The sequence below is a fragment of the Sciurus carolinensis genome, chromosome 17 (genome assembly GCF_902686445.1).
Source record: "Sciurus carolinensis chromosome 17, mSciCar1.2, whole genome shotgun sequence".
In the NCBI taxonomy this organism is placed as follows: domain Eukaryota; kingdom Metazoa; phylum Chordata; class Mammalia; order Rodentia; family Sciuridae; genus Sciurus; species Sciurus carolinensis.
Genome location: NC_062229.1, coordinates 43,604,854 through 43,622,134, shown reverse-complemented (window position 1 = coordinate 43,622,134; position 17,281 = coordinate 43,604,854). Strand labels below are relative to the sequence as shown.

General features: G+C 39.1%; 1 protein-coding gene across 1 annotated transcript in view; it reads left to right on the top strand.

The window, feature by feature from the left end:
* The window catches only part of Nr1d2 (nuclear receptor subfamily 1 group D member 2), a 28,612-nt gene extending 18,055 nt beyond the window's left edge, over positions 1-10,557 (top strand). The window contains exons 7-8 of the mRNA XM_047531187.1: positions 492-702; positions 7,178-10,557. Coding sequence (XP_047387143.1) covers positions 492-702; positions 7,178-7,374 — 408 coding nt within the window. The 3' untranslated portion in view covers positions 7,375-10,557. The remainder of the gene's footprint in view (positions 1-491; positions 703-7,177) is intronic.
* The last annotated feature ends 6,724 nt before the right edge of the window (positions 10,558-17,281 follow it).

Sequence of the window (17,281 nt, the reverse complement as noted above, 5' to 3'; positions counted from 1 at the left end):
GAACTAGCCCAATTAGAGTGCATCTGCTGTGTTTGCCTTGTCTGTATTTGGTGTTTTGATGTTTTCAGGAGTTGCTGCACTGAAAATATTACTCTTTTTACTTTGGGCACAAAGACCAAGTGATGTATTTGGTAGTCTAGAGTTTATTTAATGCTTTCGGTCAGGCCCCGTTTTAAAACTTCTTGGTGTTATTGCCTGCTTTAATTTTATATTTGCATTTCAAAATCTGTATTAATAGAGTTTCAGAGTATCATAGGACTCAAGTATTTTGTCTTTGCTGGAATTTCTCTTGATGTTCCCCTTGGAATATTTATTGCTTTGGTAGAGAAATTATGTTAAGAAAGTGGTTCTAGGTAAAAATAAACCTTTTTCTTTACATCTTCCTTTTTTTTTATATGTAGGATGTTTCTTAACTGACTTGAATACTGAGTTATTTCTTAATATTACTATTGAACATCTCCAAATACATTTAAGTCTTTTTCTTTTTCCAGGTTTTAATGGTACGGTTTGCATCATTATTTGATGCAAAGGAGCGTACTGTCACCTTCTTAAGTGGAAAGAAGTATAGTGTGGATGATTTACACTCAATGGGAGCAGGGGATCTGCTAAACTCCATGTTTGAATTTAGTGAGAAGCTAAATGCCCTGCAGCTTAGTGATGAAGAGATGAGTTTGTTTACCGCAGTTGTCCTAGTGTCTGCAGGTAAGCAAGCTGGTTCTAAATTGTGACACATCTAGAACATAATGACCACGGCAGGGAGAAGGTAGCAATTAACTAGGTCCTAGCAAGCTACATCGAAGAAATAAGACCTTAAGGAAAGTGTTATATTACATGAATCTGTTATTTTTGTGTAATTAGTTTTTTAATGACAGTACAAGTTAAGATGCTATAGTAATCAAATAATGTTTAAATTTGACCACTTATAGTCTTTAGTGTTAATAACTTTTGTGAGTCTAAATCTTTATTTCATGAATTTATTTTTTGGAACATTACGTATCTTCAGGTAGGTGGTTCAAATATGAATCTTGAGTTTTAATTATAATGTGGGTTACCTGAAAATGTTAAAGGTATCAAGAGCAAAGAAACATGATTAAGTTGTGGTTTTGGCCCAGCTTTGCTGAATTTTCTGAGTGACTTGGTAAGTAATTTTATCCTTTGGGTCTTGGTTTCCTCATCCTATTAAAGGAAGGGAATTCACTATGTGAACTTATTGTGGTGTCAGACACTGTTTGAATGAGTGATTAAGGTTTTTGAGTTCTTATATTTAATACTTACTTATGTGAGTCATTGATAATGTTTCTGAATTTCCCTGCCATCTTGAACTTATATTGCAGTTGTTTCCGACCAAAATTTTTCAGTTCAATTCAGACAGTAGCCATTAAGACACAGGTTGTCCCAAAAACAAATTGGAAGTTGAGACACTGATTTTCCCGGGGGGTATCTATATAAGTGCCAGGCATTTTTAGTTATCACTTAACTTTATTTTAAAACATATTTTGGAAATTTTACAGTGTTTTGATCTGACTCTTAAATTTCCCATTTGTTTCCTACTCTGTAAAGGATCTTAGGTGCTAGGTACTGAGGGTTATAAATTGTGGCCTCCGATTAGATGGCTAAGCTATAATAAATCTTAGAGAACCCTGTGTAACTCAAAGGCCTTTATATCGTTAGGATAAATAAAGACTTATGCCATTTGGAAGTACAATTTGGCCGCTTTTTCTGATCAGCTCTACCTGGATTAATAAAAATACTTTTATGACATGGAATAGTATGAAAGTCAATAAGGGATGCCTGTTTTCTTATTAACTTTGTAGTGCGTCTTGTACTGTTTTTGCAGTCTCTTGATTAGTAATTAGTATTGATTTGAGTTGACATCAGATTAGTTTTTGTGAAACCAGTGATAATCAATACTACTTAAATTTTTTATCTGATGAATATACTCTATGTGGGTAGGTGCTCAGGGGAGACAAAAAGCATTAAGACACAAGCTTACTCCCAAAGTGTCTGTGTTCCGTTTGGAGAGACACAACTAACACAGAAGACTTTGTGGTACTAAACTGTATAGTTCTGACTAGTGGGCAGGAGTTAGAGAAAGGAAGGTGAAATGATCAGAGAAGGCTTTGTGGGGAAGATGGAAGTGGAGCTGGAATTTGAAGGTTGTGTTATTAAATTTTCCCAGTGTGGACAAGATGGAAAGGCTCAAATGCACAAGAAGGGGCAGGTGGCCAGAACCTTGGGGTGTCTGTCAGATGGGGGAACAGAGGGCTTGAGAGTTAGAGGAGTTCGTGCTGGTGGGCTGCTAGCTGAAAATGAAGCTGGCAATGCAAAGTCTGTTACTTCTTCAGTAGGGGAGTGATCGGGCATGAACACAGCAGAGCTTAACCTTAGTTCTGCCTTTTTATTGTGGGTAGATAGGGCAGTCGCTAGGCTGGCAAGTCAGCCTGAGAGGATGCAGAAGCAATAGAAGTGAGGCGGCAGAATGAGTGCTCTGGAACAGGTCGGGGCGAGGTAGTAGAAGGGACCAGGTCCTGCAGTAGATAGGGAAGTGAAGGGAATGCTGTGCTGGAGCCAGGTTACTTCCTTCACTGATGTTTTCCACTAGGCACATGTTTATATTTTGTTTTAATCTTTCAAAAAGGCCTTTTCCCCCATCCTATGATTAATATGGGTTATTTGAAAAATTAGAAAATATTACTATGAAAATAAAGATGACAGCATCATTACCAAAAAAGATCTTGTAAATTTGAGTCTTTATCCATTTACCTATCCCTTCATCTCTCCATTCACCTATTTTTGAAATATAAAATATATATAAATATTTGAACTATCAGGCAGAAAGACTGATTATAAAAGAATGCAATGCCTCCTCCTTTTTGTTATGTCTGTATTTGAAGATATACAAGCATACCCAAATGCACTTTTCACATCATATTTAAATTTTTTTTTTTTTTCCATGCTGGGGATTGAACCCAAGGCCTTGTGTTTGCAAGGCAAGCACTCTATGAACTGAGCTACATCCCCAGCCCCATATTTAAATTTTTACTACTTAAAAATCACCTATTTTTAAAATGGGAAAATGAAATTAAGAAATTTAGAAGAGCATAAATTGAAAAGTCTTTACTTCTTTTCTCTAATCTCAACTTCATTCTTCAGAGGACTAAATTTCTAACAATCTTTCTTTGTAATTTTCTGACGGTTGACCAACCAACACTGAATATACTGCTTCTAACTCTTATTTAGCAGATACAACTATTTTTTTCAGTTGCTTATTTGTAATTTAAGTACATTAACATTTTCTGTTCCTTCACTTCTAATTGTCTTTCTTAGATAGTCTAGGTAGAGTTTCTCCATTACACAGAGTATCTTCCTTCTGCCATATCTTGGCCTCTTGCTACACTATGGCTTCTGTGTGTGTAATCAGGAATCATCCTGATCAGGAACATTTACATCCTGTTCTGGAACTGATTGTTTTCCATGCTTCATTGATCAACTTCAAAGTTGAAATGTTAAAAATCGTATTTGTAGGAATAAATGATTATGTAAATGGTGCTCATAGTGTTCACACTAGTTGGGTTGAAATGATAGTCAGGGTATAACACATGTATGAGTATGTCAGAAATGAACCCCACTGTTAGGTATAGCTGTAATGCTCTAATAAAAACATTTAAAAAAAAAAAAAAAAAAAGCCCAAATAGGCTGAAGCCTGAATGGGGAGTGTTCTGTGTGTCAAGTAACAAATGGATTGTTTATATTCTCTTCATTATAGTTTGCTTCCTCTTTAGCTTTTTGTTTTCCTTAGAATCTATAGTTATCTTATGGGTTTTTGATTTTTTTTTCATTTATTTAAAAAAATTGGGGGTTATTAGAAGAAATGCTGGCTAATTTCTAGATCTCGTTGTATAATTTTGTCCCCATAATGGACTTCTCCTGTGAGCAGGACATGTTATGCTTAGTCATACAAGCAAGGGATTTGAACAATAAAGGGTTAAATGATTTACCCAAGGTCACATTTTTAATAATTGGCTGAGCAGGTGTATGAGCTTCCAGTGCCTGGCTTCAGAGCCTTCCCCTTGTACTGTAGCTGCTAAGGGAGAGGGGGATCTCAACATGACCCTTGTCTGTGAGAATGGAAGGATCCTGATGCTACTGAAGGGGAGTTACACCTGGAAGGTAAGTTTTTTTCAGGTTGTGTGAAGTGACAGCAGTCATTTCCACTTGAAGGTTAGGGATTAGCATGTTGGTGTTTGGCCAAGACTGCTCTAGGTAGAGATTTCAGTTGTCTTTATAGATACATCCTGGAGGAGGTTATGAGGTATACAGGCTTTGGGGAGTGGGATGAAGAAGCAGGGGACAGATGTGAACATGTTACTTAATTCAGTGCACTGTTTAGGAGTTTTCACTTTAGTCTGTGCATTCAGTGTTACAGTCTGCGCAGTCTGTTGTTCATGGTCCAGCAAGATTTATAATTGGGTCCTTTGGCCTCAAAATCATAAAGAACATGGTTTTAGAAATTGAGGCTTCTGAGCCGGGAACACTGGCACTCACCTGTAATCCCAGCCGCTTGGGAGGCTGAGGCAGGAGGATCTGGAGTTCAGAGCCAGCCTCACAACTTGTCGAGACCCTAAGCAACTCAGTGAGACCCTGTCTCAAAACAAAATATAAAACAGGGCCAGGAACATAGCTCAGTGGTTAAGCATCCCTGGGTTCAATTCCTGGTATCAAAAGAAAAGAAAGAAATAGAGGCTTCTGTAAAGCATAATTTGATTTGCATTTTAGGTATAAGTGTCCATTGCCCTGAGTTCTGAGCTGTGTAGACAAGCATAGGTCATCCAAACACCAAGTGTTCACTGAAGGACCAATTACTCACGATCCGAGTTCCCACTCAAATAGCCTTCCCTACTTAGCATTGGTTTCTGTCTTTGTTCATTTGGGTTATTTGAGGGGATCGCTGTCATTCTCTTTTTGGTATTGGTAATTACAATTACAGACAATTATATTCTTCTGCTAAAATATGAGCTCCTTAAAGGAAAGAATTTTGGTTTGTTTTGTTCACTGCTGATTCCCAAGCACCTAGAAAAGTAGCCAGCATATATATTCAGTTTGGTAAATGATTTAATAAGTTACAGAAATTTTTTTTAAAAAAACAGTTAATTGAATATCAAAGGCAAGAAAGACTCTGGGAAGCATTATGGAAATCTTTAATAATTTTTGCAAAGATAACATTACGGTTGGCTAAAAGATGCCAAGAGAAAGAGGTCTTTTGTTCAATAGTTTTATCTGAAAAGTTTTGACTCCTCAGATCAATAGTTAGTATTCAGTTTGTTTCTTTTTGCATAAGAGTTGACATGGTTATAATTTCAGATTTTCTTATAGGATAAATTCAGCCAGGCATGGTGGTGCATCCTCTAATCTCAGTTACTTGGGTGGCTGAGGCAGGATTGCAAGTTCAAGGCCAGTTTGGGTAACTTGGTGAAACCCTGTCTCAAAATAAAAAGGGCTGGTATCGTAGCCCGATAGAAACCCTGCCGAGCGTGGGCAAGGCCCTGGGTTCCGTTCCCAGTGTACCCTCCTCCCCTGTCGTCTTATGAAAAAAGATAAGCCCTTTTCATCATTTTTACCTTGCATTTTCTGTACCACACTCCCCCCCTTTGCTATTAAATTTTAGTCCTTGTTCTGAATGCTTGCAAATGGCCTTTTTCAACTGCCAGTTTTAATGCAAGACATTCTTGTGAAAAATGAAAAGGCATGAATGACTAGAGAAGTTTGCTTTTTTTAGAAAAGAATTTTTTTTTTCTTGTTAATTACAACTGCCTTGTATTAGGGACCATTGCATATTTCCTGTACACTACTGCCTCTGTTTGTAAAGAGAGGAAATAACTCGTGCTGGTGAAAAAAGACTGTGGGCAAACTACATATGATTTGGCTAATTTTAAGATACTTTATTGCTGGTTTATGCTAAATCACTAATTAGCATTTTGTATGGCAAGCCTTATAAACATAGTCTGCTAAATGAAAGTGAGTGTAGGGTAATGTAACTACTATAATAAAGTTGCATGGCATAGTAGTTATCTATCACTGCATAATAAATTATCCCAAAACTTAGTGCCTTAAAAATGCAAATGGCACACACCTATAATCCCAGCAGCTCAGGAGGCTGAGGCAGGAGGATCACAAGTAAGCTAGCCTTAGTGAGACCCTAAGCAATTTTAGTGAGACCATGTCTCTTAAATAAAATATAAAAAGGACTGGAGATGTGACTCTGGTTAAGCACCCTTGGGGTTCAATCCCTGGTACCAAAAAAGGAAAAAAAAAAAGTGCAAATGTTTATTATTTCTCTTTTTTTGAGGATTGGGAATATAGGTGTGGTATAGAGACATACCCCTGGCTCAGGGTTTCTTAGGAGGTTGTAGTCAAGCTGTGGACAGGGCTCTGACCTCATATGAAAGCAAGGGGACTTTCAGAGATACGTGATCATTGTCAGGATTCACCACTTTGAAAGTTGTGCTGAGCCTCTTGTTTCCTTGTGGCCTATTGACTGGAGACTGCTCTCAGTTCTTTACCTTGGGGGCCTCTTCATAAGGCAGTTCATGATGTGGTAACTGACTTTTCTCAGTGGGAGAGAGAAGTACCTAAGATGGAAGTCACAAGTTTTTGTAACTTAAACTTAGATGAGACATCCTCTGCCAAATTTTATTCATTAGATATGATTTATCTAGTCAAGTCCATGAAAGAGGAAGGTATTACATGGGGTGTGACTACCAGGGTGAGGGGAATTTGGAGGTTATTTTAGAGGCTCCATGCCTACCATGTGTATAATAAAAATGTATTTCTATATCACATTATTCATTTTATCTTGGCACTTGGAAGCCATTGACATTGGCAGATGGTGTCTGATTTAACAGATCAAAACCTCTTGTTTTATGTGAACAAAAATTCCAAAGCACTGAAGAATTTTGATTTATCAAATATATTGTGTGATATGTGTATATTTTAATAAAGTTAGAAAACTTGCCATTGAGATTTTTAAAATTTTGTCAATTATCTTTTGCCTTTGTTCTGAAGTATAAAGACTTTGTTTAAATTCATTAGTAAGATTGATGAGCAAGAATTGCATTTTTATTTATTGTTAATAATTTATCCTCTCCTTTATATTTCTGTATTTCTTACTTCCTGTTAGATCGATCTGGAATAGAAAACGTCAACTCTGTGGAGGCTTTGCAGGAAACCCTCATTCGTGCACTAAGGACCTTAATAATGAAAAACCATCCAAATGAGGCCTCTATTTTTACAAAACTACTTCTAAAGTTGCCAGATCTTCGATCTTTAAACAACATGCACTCTGAGGAGCTCTTGGCCTTTAAAGTTCATCCTTAAGGCCTTTGTTTATTTGAACATGAACTGATGCTAACTGTACATTTTGTGCTAAAATGCTTATTTATATGTGTATACCATATGTGGAGATAGAAAAGACCTTTAAGACAATACAAGATTGTAGGCTCTTTCTGTAATCATACAGTAGCTGTTTGGATCAAGAACTCTTCAGCCCTGATTAGACATTGACCGCATCTCCCCAATAGACCAATCAGCTGTGTCGCACTTAAACTGGAGAAGTTACACTGAATTATAATCACACTGAATGTTAGACTTTTTCATCTGCCAAAACCAAAAACCATTTTGATCTCCCTGTGATATACATATAACGCACAATCACAAGTACAGGAGGATGTAGAAATTAATTCTTTGTGATAGAAGTGGTGTTGAATGTTGGAAATCTTGGTATCACCACAAGACTGTTAGATCTGGTTATCAAAGACTTTGGGAGTTGGGAGAGCTTAATGTCTGTAATTTATTTACTCTGCCACTGTTAAAATATATGATCTTGGGCAGGTACTTGGTTGTGGAAAATGAGAATTGATAGTGTCCCCAATGCCCCACCTCACAGAGATACTAAGAGATGTTTATAAAGCATATTTACCTCTTGGGGGATAGGCACTATGTAAATAAGGTAAAATGTTTGTTATTACAGTTATTCATAATAATATTCTTTTCTTATTTCTGAGCATTTCTGGGAAAACATTTCACACTTAACACCAGTCTATTCAGGGTTCCTGCATATGTGTGGGTATCCTACTGATACATACACTCAGAATTTATGGATACATCAAATACATAGTATGTGTACATAGTATGTATGTGAATAGTTATACATAAATATATTTCTTCACAATATTTTAAACTGTGAAGAACTTTATCATACAATAAACTTAAGAGGTGTCAAAAGACCCAATTTAGGTGCATTTTACTTGTTGATGATAACATAACCATTGCTTTAAAATGTTTAGACAGTAGAATATTGAATTTATGCCTCTATTTTTGTTTAAGCGACACTTAATGTAAAAGTGCAACAGGCAGTCAAATCCAAATTTTAAAAAATGTGTATTTTAGAGTTCATCTTGGGTAAAATCTTTGGTTCAAGGTACTAGTTCTTTAAAAGTTCATTCAGATTCTTACCTTGTGCTCTAAGGTTGCATTGCTGCCCCTCGTATACATGCTGCAGCTTGATGATAAAGAATTTTGATTCTTTCTGGAGAACTAATTAAGGAAACTGTTTACTGTGTTGGCACGTGTGCTTTTGTGTGTTTGCACACGTGTGTGTGTGTCCTGAGTTCACTTTTTTGTTTTTGTTTTTTCCTCCTAAATAACACTACAGGGATTTTGTCAATTAGATTTAATCTATAATTTGAAATCATTTATCGTGTGACCTACAGGCTTAAAAATGGTATAGTCAAAGACTTTCGTCCACATGTCTAATGGCTTTATTAAATAGATAAGATCAGCCTCTCTCTGTGTATGGCAGTGGGAGAAATAGCCAAAGTTTGAGAATTTAATGTATGTTTTTCTGTTTCCCTGAAAAATAGAAATTAATTGGACTTTTGGTAGAGATTGCCTTCTTTATAATGTTTGGATTATATAAAATTGTAAAATGTTAGAGCTTGCTTTCCTGCACTAAGCCTGTTACTTCCCTGACATGCGAACAGAATGCCTTATTTTGTAATATTGTTTAACTTGTTGCTACTGGGATTTGAATTTCTGTGGCACTTGTTAAGTAATTTTAAAAAAAGATAAAACCTCTCATTATAAAAGAGGAAAGGTGATGGTGAGGTCTGTAACACAATACAAACCACAATTGTGATCTACCTTAAGTAGGTATGACTGTTATGGAATATACAGTTAGAGTTTTTGTGAATTCTTTACATGATAGCATTATCTTTTTATATTTTTTTTCCTAAGATAAACAGTTGCATAGTTTTCTTCTACGAGGGTTAGAAACAGCTTTTTGAAGTAATATTGAAAACCTCAAAGATCACGTTCTTAATTTTTGCCTTTTGCATAAGCCTCTTTATCACATGTATCTTTAAGACCATTAAGTCTTTAGGAATGTGTAACCAGAACTATGTTATTATTGCTTGTAAAACTTTAGTTAGGTTTAATATATACATGTATGCATCCACATATAGGCATATAGATTCTCATTTTGTCTTGTAAAATTTTATTTGAATAAATTCCTCCTGTAGGTAATGGGAAACAAAATTAAGAGTTCATATACCACTCATAGCCTTTCTATATTTGAAAATAGCCCAGTATAAAACTTCTAATTTTAAAATTAAACCAGCAGCCTATTATAAGCACATTGTTTGATTGAGTCATGTTACAAACTTGCTAAATGCAAAGAAGACAACCAGTGTAGGGAACTTCTGAGTCTGTGGGACACTGTTGATTAATAATGTACTGTACAATGTAAGTGATGCTTTAACTCTGATTTTACATTTTAAAGTTAAAATGTGGGCATTATGTCAGCAAACTTAAGGGCATTATGTCAGCAAGCTAAAACATTTTTTCCCCCTCTGCTTTTCATGTATGTCTACGTGATCTGAGAGAGGACTCCAGGATTTAGAGAGGAATGGCTGAGGCACAGGGGAAACATCTTGGGATGAAGCTTGTCCTTATGGTAATAGTTTAATTACAGATTAAAAAATTAGAAGGAAATTTCAGTGGATTAAGTGTATAGCTTTCATATCTACATTTCAAGAAATTACCATTGTAACTTGATAAGAGGTGATTTATTTTTTGCAAACATCGCAAAGCAAGGTGTAGAAGCTCAGCTAGTTTTATTACTGTGCACGAGAGTAAATACCTATCTCAATTATTCTTTTTCTTTTCCAATATAAAGTTTGCTGAATGTACAAGAAGAGTTTATCACTTAGGATATAGAATTTTTTTAGGGGTTGGGGGGAGGGGCTCTGTCAGAAAATTGTTACCTGTAAACAAAGACTGTATTGATTTGATCCAAAAAATAAAACTTGAAACTATTCTTAAACTAACATGAAAAAAATAAAACGGCTATTGTTTTAAAAAGATAGAAAATATATTGTTGACAGGATGTGAGTTGTTTATTTTCTACATACTGTAATTGATGAGGACATGGATAATATCTTCATGTTTCTGAGAAGTAATCTGTACATGGGGGGAGGGGATAATAAATATTTCTAACTGAGAGTGGTGTTTGGTGTCTACCTCCCTTGATGTTTTTTATAAAACCATTTATAATTTAATGTACTCTAAGTTAATCTTTCCCCTGAGCATAGCAGGAACCCCGATGTAAGTTTCTGACTCAGCCTAGGGAAGACATATACATATATGTGGCTTTTTTAAAAAAAGATTTCAGAGTTTGTTTAGAGATTCCAGCAAGGACTGCTGGTGTGTTCTGTAATGCCAACTGAATCATGGTCCACTGTATCTGAGGAGGTCTTTCTTGGGGGGTGGGGAAGGAGAGGGAGGAGGTGCTTGATATAAACAAGAGTCAGCCTTGGCCATTAGTGGGGCGAAGCACTTCTGCGAGACAGTCCCCTTCTCTTCCTCACAGGTACCCATGCTAGCTGATCATATCAGGGCAGTTGCTTAAACAGATAATGCCCAATGCTTTTCTGTGGATATTAATTGATGTTACGTGGGAGAAATAGGCTCCTTGATCAAATACATTTGGAAATGTTGGGTTAAGTGAGGTGGTTCAGAAGGCTTCCTGTCAGCCCTGTTCTCTAATAAGCATTGTGAATTAAGGAAGGGTTTACTGGGGTGCCATTTGCCACAGACTTTTCTCCACAAAGTAACCCCACTTCCCCTCCTCCTTTTTTTCCTTTGCAAATTGTGCTTTTAGGAAAAAAAAAAAAAATCCTTGTTAATCTTATACCCACTTTTGAGTGTTGATCGGGATGATTAAATTCAGTGATTACCCAAAATTTGCAGTTCTGTCCCCCCTTCTTTTGGCATAGCCTGACAAGGTTATCACTGAACTCCAGATAAACGTTTGGTTGATAGAAAAAAAGGGTTGTATTCCTGCTGAATTTTTAAACTGTTCTCTCTGAGTCAGTGAGGACAGACAACCAATTGATGGATCGGTTTTAGTATTTGCACTGGATTGGGCCCACGTTAAAATTTGTTAAGTTTGCTTTTACAAATTTTCAGTTTAAGTTTAGAAACAGCTGTGGCATGTAGTCTAGTAGCAGGGCAGAGGTGCTCCTCACTATGAGAGTTGGTTGCTGGTGGGGGGATTGATAGACACCAAAGGGTCGGTTGCACTTTGGACAACACAGAGTGGGCGTGGGAGCCTGGAGCGCAGTCTTGGAGGAAGCTTGGCCCCCTCCAGAGGGTTGACTGGCACATTTCCTGCAATGTCACCCTGCTTTCGGAATTAGCATATATGACATTTTCATGTACAGCACCGAAGAGGGTGGGATCAATGTTTTTATGTATCTCAAATACAGAATACATAGATAAATATGGTGTTCCTGATATTTTCCCCCTCTTTTTCCTAATGGAGTCTACAGAGTCAACTGTGATCTCCTAAAGTTTCTGAGGTAAGATGTGTGCATTTTTTGTCCTGTTGTCTCATTTTCTTCTGAACACCTATCCTTAACCTCAGCAAACCCCCCGCCCCCCAATTACTTTGTTGCTTCCCCCTCCACCACAAAAGCCATTTCATTTCCTGTTTGGGGTTTGCAGTTAAATGTCAATAGGGTAGTTTCCAAAGTGGAAAGCACCTACTTTCATTCTCTTGATGAACTTCTTGCTCCTTGTGATAGCTGCTCTTTTTCTTAGCTGTTACCTGATAAGAATTTGGAGCAATAATGGTTTAGTCATTTACTAATGCACACATTTATTGAACACCTGGGTATCTTTATTTTTAAATCTGAATGCAAAATGAGATTCCATAAAAAGCCAGGGAGTTAATCCTGTGTTGGGGGAGTTGCGTTCGCATGGAGCACGAGGGCCTCCAATCACAGGATCTTTAAGAAAAAGTGCCAGGACCTGGTATTCTAGTCGTAATGTACTACAGCTGGCTTGAAGGACTCAAGATCTGACCGTTACCTTTCCAGAGATTTAGGGAGCCGGTGATAAACACAACCATTGTTAAAAATTACAGCCAGGTGTGGTGGCACACACCTGTAATCCAAGCAGCTTGGGAGGCTGAGGCAGGAGGATCATGAGTTCAAAGCCAGCCTCAGCAACTTAGCAAGTCCCTAAGCAACTTGGTGAGATCCTGTCTCAAAATAAATAAAAAGGGCTGGGAATGTGTCTCAGTGGTTAAGCATCCTTGGGATCAATCTTTAGTACAAATATATATATGTAATACTCTATAAAATTCCCACTTTTCTAGTTACTGAATTTTACTGTCATGTTTTTGAGGTTATATGCCTTAATTCTTACCAGTATGGTAGAAATACTTTATAATATGGTGTTCCTGCAACATCTCTTTCCTGCTAGTAATGGTACATTTGTAGCTCAGAATTGACCAGAGTGGAGTTATTTATACCATGAAAATCTACAGATACTATGAAAATCAAGGTGGATGAATCAAGGTGTAATATCTAGTCTTAAAAGCATGTCGTGTGTGTAGCTGTTGTGAATAGCACATAAAATTGAATACTTCAGTACTTGAGAACTACTATCTGATTCACCACATTAGCTGTTCACATCATTAATAAGTTCTAATGTAGTTTTGTTTCATTTTTGTTTTGCTAATTAATATACATTAAATACCAATCAGCTTTTATATCAGAACTCTGTCAGTTGTAACTTTGACAGAAACCAAGAACTACATTCTGTGAGAACTAATTGGTTGTATGGAATTTACAATAAAGATTATTGTATGTTTTATAAATTGTGTTCTGTATATCCTTTCACTAAATATGCACATACATTTTTCCTCCCCAGAGGGCTGGTTGTTAGTTACCAGTGCACCCCTATTTTCACACATAAATTCATCTCCTAACTTCAAGAGGCAATAAAATAAAGTGGCAAGAGGAAGCAAAATGTATTCAAAGACTCTGCCAAGAGGGAAGGCCTACATAGCCATTTCCTCAACAGATCAGAACAGCCAGTTTTAAAACTTCACATAATGGAGTCAGGCAGTGCATTCTCTTCTGAATGAGGTTGCTTCACTCCGCATAGCATTTCTGAGATTCATCTATGTCATTCAGGTACTGATAGCTTATTCCTTCTTATTGCAAAGTAGCACTCTTGTATGGGTATCCCATGGTTTATCTGTATTCTTACTGAGTAGACCTCTGACTGTTTCCAGTTTGTGGTTATCCTGGGTAAAGCTGATCTGAGCACTCCTTGTGGTTTTACTGTATTGTGACTTGATCTGTGCTGATCCGTGCAGGAAGCGCTCTATAATAGAAAACACGGGGGAAAAGATAATGGAATCATGAAGAGGATTTATCCTCTCTGTCTTTGGTCTTATAGGAAGAGCAGTGCATCTGTTAGAAAATGCTTAAGACCTGTCTAAAAGGGAGTTCAACAGTAAGGATATTATTTATTTTGTGTACAAGACCTCTGGAGGCAGGGCAATTCCAGGCTGACCCATGGGCTCCACAGATGTCACCAAAAACACAGGACCTTACCTCATACCCATTAGGATGGGCAACTATCAACAACAAAAACCAGAAAGTAAGTGTTGGTGAGGATGTGAAGACACTGGAACCCTTGTTGAGGGGAATGTAAAACTGCAGCCACTGTGGAAGACAGCGTGGCAGACAGCGTGGTAGGTCCTCAAACAATTAAAAATAGGCCAGGCATGGTGGCATATACTTGTAATGCCAGCAACTGCAAGGCTGAGGCAGGAGGATTGCAAAGTTCAAGGTCAGCCTCAGCAATTTAGCAAAACCTCTAAAAAGGGGGGGGGGGTTGGGGGATGTTTGGGCTCAATTCCCAGTGCAAAACCAAAAAAGAAAACAAAAACTACAGAACGATGATCTAGAAATCCTGTGATGTATACCCCAAGAAATTGAAATATCTCTTGGGTCTCCCAAAGGTATTCGTACTCTGGTTTATAAGCAGCATTATTCACAAGAGCCCCAATGTGGAAGCAACCTGGGTCCATTGACGGATGAATGGCTACACAATGTAGAAATGTGAAAAAGAACAACACAGCAGAGGTGGATGCAAGAGCATCCGAGCTCTATGGAAGCAAGTTCACACGATGGCGCGCACCTGTGGTCCAAGTGCCTGCGAGGCCGAGTGGGCGGATCCAGGTGGTGCACGAGACAGGTCCCAAGCAGTAGAATGTCACACCCGAATGGCCCGAACCTGTGGTCAAAGGTAAGAACTAGAGGCACCTCATCTGCCTTTCGGACTGGGCTCCTGAGTTGGTTTTCTCCCCGCTTCCTGGGAACAGGCCACGCCCTGGTCCCGGGCATATATACCGCTAGTGATCGCTATGGCGCGCTGTCTGGTTCCCTCTTGGTTCCTGCCTTGTACGGCTCGTCGCGTCCTCCCCGCCCAGGTTCTGTAAGTAAAAATCTTAGAACTTGTTTCTTGTTGTGTTGATGAATTTTTGCCTGTCATGTGAAGAACCTGGGGCCACCCCAGGCCGGGGTTTCCCCTGGGACATGTCGGGGACCGCAAGCCCCGGCTGCAAGCACCGGAGCAATAGTCAGGCAGAGAGGTAGACCCAACACCCCGGACCAGGGCCACCAGGCCCTCTGCCGGTACCTCCACCAAGAAAGTTTAGCCTTTCTTGGTTTCATTACCTACCGTTAACCATGATCTAAAAATGTTAGATGAAAAATTCCAGAACCGATTTATAAGTTTTAAATTGTGTGCTATTCTGAATGGTGTGATGAAATTTTATGCCATCCATATCATCCTGCCCAGGATGGGACTTGTCCCTTTGTCCAGTGTATCCACACTGTATTTCATGCACTTGAAGGAAGAATCATGGTATATAGGGTTTGGTATACTATCTGCATTTCCGGCATCCACTGGGCATCTTGGAAAGTGTCCCTTGCAGATAAGGGGGCATTACTGGAGCTACATTCATAGAGACAGAATGGAGAAAAGTGGTTACCAGGGGTTGGGGAGAGGTCAGAATGGGGTGTTGTTTCCAAATTGATTTTGCAAAATGAAAAGAATTTTGAAGACTGGTCGTACATGATTGGACTTAATGCTACGGAACTGTGCACTTAAGTGGTTAAGGTAAATTTTGTTCTGCATATCTTGCCACAATTAAAACAATTAGGGGTTTTGATTCTCCTCTGTCATCTTGTGTGTGATGCTTTCTCTCATGGTTATAAAATGGCAGCCAGTTTATGCATCATAACAGAAGTACTATGTCCAGAAAGGAAGAGGAGAGGCCTTCCTCTTGTTTACTAGAGGGATGGGGCACAGGGGATCTTACCTGGAAGGCCCCCACAGACTTCCCATCTTACCTCCCACTGGCCAGATTGGTTCTCATGCTGCCAGGGAACCTGCAGAAACAAATATCTAACATTTTTCAGCTTCTGTAAAGAGGATCGGGCTCTTCTAGAAAGAAGGGGTTGGGGAATGATTACTGGGTAGCTAGCCAACAATAGTATATTCTACTTGGAATGCTACTAGGGAGAAAGTGTCCTCCTTTGTGAGCTCAGTATCAACGTCCTCGTTGGTGGGTTGGTGCTATTTGTGGGGAACCAGGCCTACATGCCAACCAGGGCAAGAACATGGAGGAAGACCCCAGTTCTTTTTCTACTTCTGCCTTTGCACATGGGGCCTTTAAATTGGTGTGATCATGAAGGCCAATTTTGAAGCTAATTGATTTCACACTGGTTGCTCAGAATTGCCTTGGTGGGAGTACCCATTCCTTGGACACCGGTGAATGCCATAGATAAGGTCTCCTTCCACCCCAGTACCAGCATAGAACTAAGCTTCACACCCTGTCCCTCTTAACCACCTGTTGGGCCTAGGGCTAAGCACACTGGCAGTGTGGTTTGCCTGTGGGAAGACAAACCAAAGAGGCTTGTGCAGGTGCGAGGCCATTTAGGCAGGGAATTTGAATACCTAGGGTTTGATCTAGAAAAGGGAATGGTTTCTGGGCTGGGATATCCTCTTGGAGGGGAGGCACAGACAGGGGAGGATGAGGTAGGCTTTCTAAAGTATGGTCTTGGGCAAGGGCCCAGTTACCCCTGGGAGGCTCAAGGAGAGGAATACTACTGTTCCCTCTGGGTGGACAAGAACATCTTTACCCTTCATCAACCGACCTAACTTCTCAATGAGGGAGAGTTGCTGGTCTAATTATCAGATCTTGGTGCACCTGTTAATGGGCCAGGTTTCAGCAATAGACAGGGTTACTGTGCCTAAAGTTTAGCATCTCAAAAAAAAAAAAAAAGTTTAGCATCTCTGCAAAATACAGCTTTGATTGTGTTCTTGCGGTAGGCAAGTGCCCCTGGGCAGCATCCCTTGGGTGACTGCACCTGGCTGTGAACCTCCAGCTGGAATCCTTCCCATTTTAGATTCAGGCAGGAGGGAGTCGGAGGGCTGCCATCTAGAGTTAGCTGGGATGAGATGCAGCCTGTCCTTCATTTGCATCTCTAGAAAGGTGGCTCTCGCTTAGTCCTTCAACACTGTCATCAGCATCACCTGGGAACCGGTCAGAACTGCAGATTCTAGGAGCCCACCCCAGACCTCCTAGATCAGAGTTCAGGGCTGGGACCCAGCAGCCGAGGTGTTCAACAATCCTCCAGGTGATTTTTATATAGTTAAAAGATTGAGAACTGCGTAAGAGAAAATAGCTTGATTTGTTAGATTGCGGGGACTTTTGTAACAAAGGACCCTACCCTGGGTGGATAAAAGCAGAAATTAATTTTCTCAGCCCTGGAAGTAGGTGGGGTGGAGAGTCTGAGATGGAGGCATGGGCAGGGTTGTTTCCTTCTAGGGTTGTGAAGGAAGAATCTGGTTCTGGTCT